Below are 12,298 nucleotides of genomic sequence, written 5' to 3'. Positions count from 1 at the left end.
GGACCCTTTTTAAGCGCAAAGCACAACACTTACCACAACTACGGTCAATGGGTGTTTCTAGAAGGGACACATATTTTGTCAAAATTGACTTGTCTGAGAATTTACGCAGCAGGGTAAATAACGTAGGGTTAGCTAAAAACTACTTTTGACATCATTTTGACAAACTGTATCCCATCTAGACATGACCTAGTCATGCTTGCGCCTTAACATGAAACCCCTTTACATCGCAGAAGACCTTGTGCCTCTAGCCAAAATCATGTAAAAATGATGCCCAATATTACCAGAGCTGTTTTTCTTTCTGCCGCAGATTTGTGCGCATGTCACGGGCCACTCGCGAGCCACTATTTTTTGGGGTTTGATAACAAAATATATTTAGCTAGCTAGTTATGTTACTTGACCACAGGAAGAACTGACATTTTATTTGTAATTTTTTAATTGAACCTTTTATTTAACCAGGCATTCTTATTTACAATGACGGCCTACCAAAACGCAAAAGGCCTCCTACGGTGACGGGGGCTTGGTTAAACTTTTTTTTTTAGGACAAAACACACATCATGACAAGAAAGACACCACAACATAACATAAAGAGAGACCTAAGATAACAACACAGCATGGTAGCAACACAACATGACTTCAACATGGTAGCAACACAACATGACAACAACACGGTAGCAACACATGGCAGCAGCACAAAACATTGTGCAAACATTATTGGGCATAGACAACAAAGGGCAAGAAGGTAGAGACATCAATACATCACAAAAAGGAATAGGCTACTCAAAGAGATGCTTTAAAGGTAGGCTGCATATGCAAGAGTGGGGTGTTTATGATTGTGTTTGTGTGTGAGAGAGGATGTGTGTGAGAACGTGATTAAGTGGGAGAGTTCGATTTGCCTGGCCCGTTTCCTGGGTGAATGGAGATTTCACTGAAGGACCAACGGAATGGCCTAAAATGTTCAAACTCCGCTCACCCCGGCACTGAGCCATGCAAAATGAACTTGCCCAGCAAGAGCGAGAGGAGGGTGTAGGTGGGAGAGTGTGTAGGCCTATGGGTGTAAAGTTATCTGAACAGTACAGATGGTAACAGGGCTTTCATAACATTGTTAGGCAAGTTTAAAAGCTATTTGTTCTTTGTATCCATAGAGCCCGTTCTTTTTTCCTATAGTCACACTCATTTAGAATGTTTGAAGCTTTAACAGTACTTAAAGCTGTATGTATGTGTGTGTGTGTGTGTACGCGCGCGCATGCAAGTATTAAACTTCAAGAATATTGATAAGAGAGAGTTAGCTTTCTTAACCATCGGGAGTGTTAATAAGCTGTATGTTAGTGACTTTTGTGTTTACTGTGAAAATGCTCTTAAAACAGTCTAATTTTGTGTTTCCGTCCCCAATCAATGCATAGTATGCCTGCAACTCAATGCAAAGTTATTGTTTTTTTATGGAAAAAGCTTTCTTTAGGGCCATTAACTTTATTTAATTATTGTAATCGTTTGACAGCCCTAATTGTTGTGCATGGTATGGGGATGGGCATTTGTAATGCTTGCACTGTGAGGAGTTTCCCCCGGTTTTCAGTAACAGCAGCCACAGCAGTTACATCTTGAGAGAATGCTTCACTCAACACGCAGTGAGCTGTTTGCCACTACGTGGGAATACTTTTTTTGTAGCCTACCAGAGAATCATCCACATGAATAATCGATTGTCATTGTGGATGGAAATACAATTTTCTGTTACACATGGAAATACAAGTGAACAAGGAAAAAACTACAGTACTCTTCATTGAAATTAATTGTCAACATTTTTGATTTAGATGGTGATCACATTTCTCTTTTTGTGATGACACAGGTGTGACCACTGTGCTCACTATGACGACTCTCAGTATCAGTGCCCGTAACTCTCTGCCGAAGGTGGCCTACGCCACGGCCATGGATTGGTTCATCGCGGTATGCTACGCCTTTGTGTTCTCTGCCCTCATCGAGTTTGCTACTGTCAACTACTTCACTAAAAGAGGCTGGGCCTGGGACGGCAAAAGTGTGGTCAACGTCAAGGTAACCAGGGCAACCCCACTGACCACTGACAGTCCCATATTGCTGGTCATTAAATTGAATGTCACATGTAATCCTGCATTTGAGATAACACTGCATCTTTATCATGGTACTGTACTCACTAATAGCAGTTTTCATTTAGTAATGCTATACGAGGTATGTGTAGAACAAGTGAACAACGGCTGTCAAGACAAATACAAATCTGAACAATGTCATACATTCGGTTAATGTACAGATTCTACAGCCACATGGCATTGCAGAGATAAATGTAAAGGAAATGCAAAGACTTACCTATAAAGCACAGAAATAAATACATTATATTCAGAGCAAGCCAGGCTCTCTAATACTCAGAAGTGTTTGCCTGAATATCCATGTTGAGATATTGCATCTGAAGCGGTACCTTATTAAAAGAGAGGGAGGGATGAAAGAAAGAAAGGAAGATAAAAGGAGATGAGGAGCTGCGTGTGGGTGCTTCAAAAGCAGAGGCGAAACGCACAAATGATCTGTGATCTCTCAAGTAGGAGATGGTTGATAGAGTTACAGTGCCTTCAGAAAGTATTCATACCCCTTGACTTATTCCACATTTTGTTGTGTTACAGCCTGAATTCAAAATGGGATTAAATAGATTTTTCTCTCTCACCGATCTACATACAATACTCACTAATGACAAAGTGAAAACATGTTTTTAGAAATGTTTGCAAATGTATTGAACATTTCATACAGAAATATGTAATTTACATAAGTATTCACACCCCTGAGTCAGTATATATTAGAATCACCTTTGGCAGTTATTATGGCTGTGACTATTTCTGGGTAAGTTTCTAAGAGCTTTGCACAGCTGAATTGTACAATATTAGCATATTATCAACATTTGCATAAAAATTATTCAAGCCATGTCAAGTTGGTTGTTGATCATTGCTAGATAGCCATTTTCAAGTCTTGATGTTCAAGCCGATTTAAGTCAAAACTGTAACTCGGCCGTTCAGGAACATTCAATGTCATCTTGGTAGGCAACTCCAGTGTATATTTGGTCTTGTGTTTTAGGTTATTGATCTGCTGAAAGGTGAATTCATCTCCCAGTGTCTGTTGGAAAGCAGATTGCACCAGATTTTCCTCTAGGATTTTGCCTATGCTTAGCTCTATTCCGTTTTTACCCCCCTATTAAACTCCCTAGTCTTTGCTGATGACAAGCATACCCATAACATGATGCAGCCACCACCATGATTGAAAAAAAGAGTGGTACTTAGTGATGTGTTGCGTTGGATTTGCCCCAAACATAACGCTTTGTATTCAGGATATAAAGTTCATTTCTTTGCCACATTTTTTGCAGTTTTACTTTAGGGCCTTATTGCAAACAGGATGCATGTTTTGGAATAGTTGTATTCTGTACAAGCATCCTTCTTGTCATTTAGTTCAGTATGGAATCACTACAATGTTGTTGATTCATCCTCAGTTTTCTCCTATCACAGCCATCACAGCCGGAGACACCTGAAACCCCACCTCTTCAAGGAATACCTAGGATAGGATAAAGCAATCCTTCTGCCCCCCCCCCCCCCCCCCCCTTAAAAGATCTAGATGCACTATTGTAAAGTGGCTGTTCCACTGGATGTCATAAGGTGAATGCACCAATTTGTAAGTCGCTCTGGATAAGAGCGTCTGCTAAATGACTTAAATGTAAATGTAAATTAAACTCTAACTGTTTTAAAGTCACCATTGGCCGTCGGGGTGAAATCCCTGAGCGGTTTCCTTCCTCTCTGGAAACTGAGTTAGGAAGGGCACCTGTATCTTTGTAGTGACTAGGTCAATTGATACACCATCCAAAGTGTAATTAATAACTTCACCATGCTCAAATGGATATTCAATGTCTGTTTTTTTACCATCTACCAATAGGTGCCCTTTGAGGCATTAGAAAACCCTCCATGGTCTTTGTGGTTGAATCTGTGTTTGAAATTCGCTGGTCGAATGAAGGAGCTTACATATGTATGTGTGGGGTACAGAGATTAGGTGGTCATTAAAAAATCATGTTAAAAACTAGTATTGCACACAGAGTGAGTCCATGCAATTTATTATGTGACTTATTAAGCACAGTTTTACTCCTGAACTTATTTAGGCTGGCCATAACAAAGGGGTTGAATACTTATTGACTCAAGACATTTCAGCGTTTCATTTTTAATTATTTTTTAAACATTTCTAAAAACATAATTCCACTTTGAGATTATGGAGTAGTGTGTGTGTGTGTGTGTGTGTGTAGGCCAGTGACACAAAATCTCAAGTTAATCCATTTTAAATTTGGGCTGTAACACAACAAAATGTGAAAGTCAAGGGGTGTGAGTACTTTCTGAAGGCACTGTAAGCCAGAGAAATATGTGACACCATGGCTGTGTTTAGACAGACAGCCAAATTTGGATTTTTATTTTTTGACCAATCGGATCAGCTCTGAAAAACATCTGATGTGATTGGTCAAAATTAGTGGAAAATAAGATCAGCCCAGCATTCAGATTTCATAAGTGTTTCTGAGTTCCGAATTCTGATTTCAGCTCATTCCTTTCCCAGCATATCTGATAATTACACTTTCTCCCCACAACTCACATACTCCGAGGAATGTATGTGACAGCGACAGTGATGGGTGTGCTTTTACTTCAGCTTAACTATTACTAACTGAATTGGTTGTAACCTTATACATATCCTGCCATAATACAGATTTGATAAGTGAGGCCAATTAGAATGGTCATGAGAATTCAAAGAGATTCACACTCCATAAGGACCTCAAGGTTACTGTTCATTTCAATCCAAATTGATATTGAAATCAAACCCCATAAGGCTTAACAGGCAATTTAGCAGATTATACACTTTTTTTGGTAATACATCATAGATTGTTAAAGGCAGAATCATAATTACTGTGAAATAGCTACTGTACAACAGATGCTCCATTCAAATCAGAAATATAATTTCAATCACATTATGTTGTCTGGGTATTGTGCCTTGAGATGAGATTTTAGCTGTGTGAGAGATATTGAGAAAACAAATGCAATGATCTAGTAACAATCAAACACTTGAAGGATCAGTTAGCCTTCATAGTAGTATTACCTCTGGTTGTAATTAATTACTGGTTGTAATACAATGAGAGACACTACAAGCCAGTCTCTAATGTGTATTTTATTTCTCTCCTACAACAGAAGAAGGAGGCATCCGTCACGAAGAAGAACAATGCCTACGCTGTTGCCGTGGCAAACTACGCTCCAAACATCATCAAGGACCAAGGTGGTATGCCCACCATCTCCAAGAGTGCCACCTCTGACCCCAACAAGGCCAAGCCAGAGGTCAAGCCCGAGCAGAACAAGAAGACCTTCAACAGCGTCAGCAAAATCGACCGTATGTCCCGGATTATGTTCCCTGTGCTCTTCAGCGGTTTTAACCTGGTCTACTGGGCCACCTACCTGAACAGAGAACCAGTCATAAAGGACATGGTCCCATCCAAATGAATACAAAATATTCACTTTGCAAGGAGACATGATTCACTTTACACAGCTGACCCAGGACTGATGATCTGTGTGCTTTTATGTGTGTGAGTTTGGTTACATGGAGCCGTGGCATGCATTGGAGTCAATATGGTTGCTTTCTTTTGTAGGCGCATTCATTACGAGGAGATACCTAGGTAAATGATTACTAACTTCTAGTTGAATTGTAATTTGTTTGAAAGATTATACTTGTAAAGAGGTTAACATTTAACGATTGTTTGTTTATAGTGATGTAAGGATCTTATACTTACATAAATAAAGAAATCACTGGTGCTTTCTCTACCTTCTATTTGAACCTCCAAGAAACCAACTGCCATAATTCAGTCAACACAAAAAATAGTTACCAACTCCTAGTTATAACCCTGTATTGAAGACTCCTGTATAAGAAAGCACAGACAACCATTTCCTGTTTTTGTTCCATTATTAACCTATATCATGCTCTTCATATCTTACGATGTAAATGTTTACGTCTCCACTATTCTTTACTTTAATCGGATCAAATTCCTAAGTTGGAAATAAAGACCGTACAGTCATGTTGCACCATTTTTTCATCACACAGTGAACACAGATCTACACAAGTGAGTGTTGATCCTGCAGGTTCCGGCAGTACACAGCTAGACTCACCATAAGTTCAGGGATGGATGAAGGATCACTTCCTATCACTTCCTATCGTAGGCTCAAAGACACTGTGACAGAGGACAGTGAATAGACACAAAGTGTGAGTAAGGCTTGCAGGAATGTACTGTATGCCAATATTTAATATCACTGTCACTGTCTATCTATCATAGAGTTATGACTCATAATGACTCAAGTATGTGATTTCCTGTTGTCACCATTTTATATGCAATGTAGCTTTTTTTCTCTGATGCAGATCAAAGGACCCAGATGCATACAGTGGAGTTGGAAATTGACACCATTGATAAAGATGAGAAAAAATAACTATAAAATAAACCATTTAAATATTGAGCTATATTGTATGCATGTTATATGCTTAAAAAAAATGGGCCCCAGTACAAGCAAAGATCCACCATTTTACAGTAGGTATGGGGCCAAAGAGCTATATTTTCATGTCACCTGACCAAAGCACTGGTTCCAATCCAAGTGCCAATGCCATTTAGCAAACTCCAGGCATTTACATGCATTTGTTTTAGGATGTCTTTCTGTGTTTTATATTTCCACCCTATGAGGTTGGAGTAATACTGTGAAATTGAGAAAATTATGATAATGTCCTTTTAGTGTATGAGCTGTTTCAAAAGGTCACCTAAAATATCTGCCATTTTTTGTGGGATGGAGTTTTGGTCTTCCATGGTGACATCACAATGCGGTAAATGTGTGAATAGACCAATAAGAAATAGAGTTCCAAACCTCTCAGCTAATAACATTTAATTTTCAGTTTTTCCCTTCCCACTCAGACCACTCCCAGACCGTCCATTCAAAATTCTTACTTGAGAAATTGTTCTTTGCTAAGAGGCTATTTTTGTTTATTTTTGGCCATTTTAATTTAAAACAATCACAGTAAGGTACTTAATTGTTCCCCAGACATTTTAGTAAAAACCTGGTTGCCTCTGCCAGGAGGCTGAAACTTGGCTGCAAGTGGATGATAACCAAGACAACAACCACAAGCCAAATCCACAAATAAATTGTTAATTGGCCACAAAGTCAACATTTTGCAATGACTATCTCAGTCTTCTGACTTGAAACCCAATGAGATTCTGTGGTCTGAATTGAAGAGGGCAGTCCATAAGTGCCGATGAAGGATATCAAGGAACTGGAAGGATTCTGTATGGAGGAATCTAAGGCTCAGTGCCGTTATCCTCCCAAGGTGAGGTATTGAAAGGTTTTGAAAACAGGGGTGTCAATAATTTTGACCCCTACCTTTTTGAGAGAAAAACAATTATATTAGTTGTTAAACAAAATCTGTTTCTCTGATTAATTGTCAAACTATAAAATAATAAGATTACCATTTTTTTTTGCTTACAATATAGCTCAGTATTTGAATTATCATTTTATACCGGCATTTTTGCTCATCGTTATCAAGGGTGTCAATAATTTTGAACCAAACTGTAAGTGCTTCTAATGTAGTCATATCAAGTCCACCAGGTAACACTTTGTTTGAAGGTCTGCTTATAAACTGCTTATAAACAGTATTACATAAATTGTTAACATTGAAGCTAATGCACAATATAAAGCTGTTATTCATTATGTATATATGATTACATGTCCTCATAATAAATGGTTCCTTAATTGTTTCATTTAGTTCATAAATAGTTAATAAGCATGCTTAAAATACAAATTGTAATAAAAGTTCACAAATCAGTTCATATGGACAAGGTTGTCTCTGTTTGTTTCTCTTTGACTCAACTTGTGAGATATTTTTCTTGGTCACATCACTGTTTCTCTTTCTATTTTAGCAGTGGGTGAGCGTACCATGCCATTGGATTTTCTATTGTAAGTAAATATGTAGTTTAGTGGGATGTGTTACTGTGATGTACACACATTTGGAATATAACAAAATGTGGCACAAAACATTACACTGACTTTATGATGATATACCACACACAATACAATCATAAAGTCATGTATTTTTCCAATGAATGCATTTTAAAATGTTACTGTAAGCCTAGAATTCTTTTTATTCTCATGCTTTTCCATAGTGATATTGTAAAAATCACAGAAAGAGTTATACTCTTTAAACTTTGAGCACACAATCGGATTTCACTCCCATTCGAAGGTGTCCTCTTGAACTGAACATGTTCTTCTTGCAGAGTCCCATGAGTTACCATATTAATGGCATTTCAGTTTGACATTGCAAACTGTCCGATGAAAAATACTTATCATGAGCTTCAACAAATCTTGTAGATACCCTATCCTATTACTTTAGGTGACAGATTGCAGAGGTTTAACAACCATAACATTTCAAATAGATATGATACAGAAACTTAAGATATCCTGAAAGCATGCACCCTGACGTTAGAAGTGACTCTTAATGAATAGTCAAGAATTGAGCTGCCCTATTAAGGGTTTAGTCGTACTCACACAGTAGCCCAAAGCGTCCAGCTGATGAATCACATAACCGGACATGTGCGGACATCCTCCTTCAACCTACCAGCTTTAGTTAGACAGTATTTCTTTTTCACTTGACTTGAGGAAGCCATACACACAACCTACATAACACTGCCATAAGACTGACATAATGCCTAAGGTTTGAAAATGTCATATTTATGCCAGTAAACATATGAAGCAGGAAAATATTCAACAAAATAGCTGAATTACTGTTAGACTTTTATTTTAAATTGCCTGAAAGGGGGTGTCACCAACCTGACTTCTGCCCTTGCCTGTCCCGGATTATTACTGGCTTGGTGCTTCAAGCCTGAGTTTAGTGACTGAATCACAGATCTAAATTAAGTAAACAATAATTTCCCTTACTCTCAACACCAACACATCGTTTCATATAGCAGATATTTCATACTGTACAAAACCCCCAAATGCTCAAATTAAAGGGATGTGTACACCACACACACACACACACACACACACACACACACACACACACACACACACACACACACACACACACACACACACACACACACACACACACACACACACACACACACACACACACACACACACACACACACACACACACACACACACACACACACCTCCCTTAGACAGCCTCAGAACTCCCAGAGCCAGCACACGACTGTCAGCAGCAGGACATCTAGCAACCAAATCCCAGCGCTGCTAAAATTATAACACTGCTGAAATCCCTACACTGCTGATACCCCAACACCGCTGAATACCTAGTGTTGCTGAAATGGGCACAATCGGTATCAGAGCAGACTGTACAGTATAGTGCTCTAAAAGAAAACAGCAAGCAGTGCACTGTCTGTCAGCAGAATTACCTCACTGTGTACTTCTTCCTTTCTGCTCGCTCTTAATCCTCAAATTGTCTCTCTACTTATCTGTTTCAGTGTTTGTCTGCTTTTTAATGTGTCGACTGCAAACTCCACTAAGATTAACCTCCCTAGAAACCCATATAGGCCTAGATACTAGCCATAAATTAGCAACAATTTGAATGTTGCATTAAAGACCTGTTCAGATGAACTGTACGGTCCTCTTATAGCCTATAATTGCATTGGAAGGTAAAGTGGTGCTTGATGAGGTTGTTGAACCATGGGTAGTGAATATAATGTAGGCCCTCTATAAACTAGGGTGATAGAAGATAGTAGGGTTATATTATTTTATTCTCTATTCTCTAGTCTAAATTCCACAAATTCTCTGACACTTTCCCATACACACATGCACTAAGGATGCCTTCAAACCAGACAAACTGATGCATAAAACTGAACAACTCAATGTTTTTCAATGGGAACAATGTGTTGGGGCAGGGCCTAGGGTTGTGTTGCACTATCCATCAGAAAAGTTCAATTGAAAACGTAGAACAGCGTTTCACGGAATCATTTCTCCCCACCACCACGTTTTTGTTTGAAGGTACCCTAAAGCATAAGGACATGTATGTGTTCACAGGCTCACAGAAAGATACTGTACACAGACACACACCCATTCTTTGGCTCTGTTACATTTGTCAACACACACACACTTAGCCCCCTGGCCATCAGGGGCAGCACAATCTCTCTTCCCTGATCTCTTTTAAGCTGGACCTATGAGGCCAATCGCCAGCGGGCAGAGCTGTCGAGTGTCATCAGAACTCTTATCTCCGCTCCCACATCCCACTGTGCCCCCTTAACCAGTTGGCCTGTTTGTCTGCAGATGTCAAGGGAGCTTGTCTTCATCTTCCCACTATACGAGCTCAAAATCATTGGTGTATCAGACTGAAAATACACAATGGCTTAGAAAACCTCAAACACGTGCTGGTTTAGTAGGGGCTTGTTCTATCAGCTTGATGTAAATCAGGGATGAAATACTCCAAATAATGGAGGCCTGAGAGTCATCAGGTTCTGTTATTAAGAACTAAACATCCAGGTAAGTGTACGGTTTCTGTGTGCTTCTTTGCACTTTCTTCCTCTGTGCAAAAATGTAACAATAAAGTTACACAAGCATTACTTGCTGTTTGGGGTTTTAGGCTGGGTTTCTGTACAGCACTTTGTGACATCAGCTGATGTAAGAAGGGCTTTATAAATACATTTGATTGATTGATTGATTGATTGACTATAGCTGTATATTAGTGAGCATGAAATGAGTGATCTATTTTTTCATCATCATTTTCTTTATTTTTGGGGGGAGGTTAAGATGAACTTACTCCCCAAATAAGGTTAGTTACATTTCACTGTTTATGCACAGATTTCCTTTAACTAAGTTGATGCCACATGAGACCACATGAGATCCCAATCACAGTGCCAACCCAGACAAACCACAGCATCAGCATAACACGCACACTGAACAGTGAATACATGAGCACAGACCACATACCGAACACAATTCTGCCTTAGCTCTCGTTGTACACAGACCCCGACAGATCCCGCCAAACATAATCAATAGACTCCTTTGCCAGAAGATCCAAAGACGAGTAACCTTGGCTTAAAAGAGAGCTCAGTGCAGTTTGTCTGTTTACGTACCTCCTGCCTACTCTTTTGGGATACTCTTATTTTTTATGTAAAGTGTGTGAAACCAAACAGAAAATTCATTTTGGGAATTAACATATACTTGCCTTGCTGTGTGATTACTGCTAATGCATTCAGAAGCTGCATCTATAGTCAGTATGTGATTCATTTGTAGGCCAAGGTCACTGCAGAGTCTACTCAATTTGATGCATGTTAATTAGGCCCTGGAGAAGTTCATAATGTGAACAAAGACAATTCTTCTCCTTCTCTCTTACTGTTAACCTTCATCACTCATCTACTTCTTGCCCCTTTAAAATAGAAGTCAAGGTAGTTTTGTTCTGAAATAATCTTTCCTCTTTGGAGACTGGCATTTGGAACTGCTTCAGAAATGCAAACTTAATCAGGGTCTTCCCAAATACTTAGCTTTCAGCCATTTTAGAATTCCAACAGCGTGTCTGTTCTCACTTTAATATATATTTTTTACATTATTATGATTACTTTTCTAAGCTGTGGAAAGATTTACCCTGGGAATGAGAAGGAATGGAATTGAACTGCGTTGGTGTTAGCATGAGAGGCTTGGCTAACCTGATAGAGCAAGCTTGTGATTACATTTGAATGAGGTCTTCTCTCACAGGTCTCCTAATGGGCACGCAGAAAGACACAGCTCTGGCAAAGAGAGAAAAGCGGAGGAAACAGTGAAGACAAACCGGGAGATGTGAGATTCCCCTTTAAATGCATGCCAGTCAGGCATGAACAAGGTGTTGATACAGTTGCCTAGCAACAGAGGATTGGTCTCCGAACAGAGGCTTTGATGTTAAAACTAAGTGAACGTCCCCTTTGAGTCTAGATTGTGTGTCTGGATTATCATTAGGATCATTTCATAAGATAAGACAGGTGAGAGGTGAAAAGTAATCCATCCAACAGAGAGGCTTCACCTTGACTGCTGAGTGGGAAGAGAAGTGGTTAGTCACCCCTAAGACAGCCATACAGGGTCATGTTGGCTACTCTTCCTCTATCTTCAGTGAACTCCTTCAGCCTTTTATTTACCATGGCCTTTCCTTCAATGTCATCCTCTATGGAAATTAGACTTCTATTGGGATGGATGGTATTTTGTTAGAGACAGACATCACCTTGGACCATTGGTGTCAGAACCATTTCAAAAGAGATACACTT

The 12,298-nt window shown here is 39.3% G+C and overlaps 1 protein-coding gene across 2 annotated transcripts in view; it reads left to right on the top strand.

The window, feature by feature from the left end:
- Positions 1 to 7,888, top strand: part of gabra2a (gamma-aminobutyric acid type A receptor subunit alpha2a) — a 42,217-nt gene extending 34,329 nt beyond the window's left edge. For both annotated transcript variants that reach the window (XM_055863433.1, XM_055863431.1), the window contains exons 9-10: positions 1,841 to 2,043; positions 5,217 to 7,888. In XM_055863433.1, the coding sequence (XP_055719408.1) occupies positions 1,841 to 2,043; positions 5,217 to 5,522 (509 nt within the window). In that variant the 3' untranslated portion in view covers positions 5,523 to 7,888. The remainder of the gene's footprint in view (positions 1 to 1,840; positions 2,044 to 5,216) is intronic.
- The last annotated feature ends 4,410 nt before the right edge of the window (positions 7,889 to 12,298 follow it).

The sequence above is a fragment of the Salvelinus fontinalis genome, chromosome 15 (assembly GCF_029448725.1).
Source record: "Salvelinus fontinalis isolate EN_2023a chromosome 15, ASM2944872v1, whole genome shotgun sequence".
NCBI lineage: Eukaryota > Metazoa > Chordata > Actinopteri > Salmoniformes > Salmonidae > Salvelinus > Salvelinus fontinalis.
This window is presented reverse-complemented; position numbering and strand designations above follow the sequence as displayed.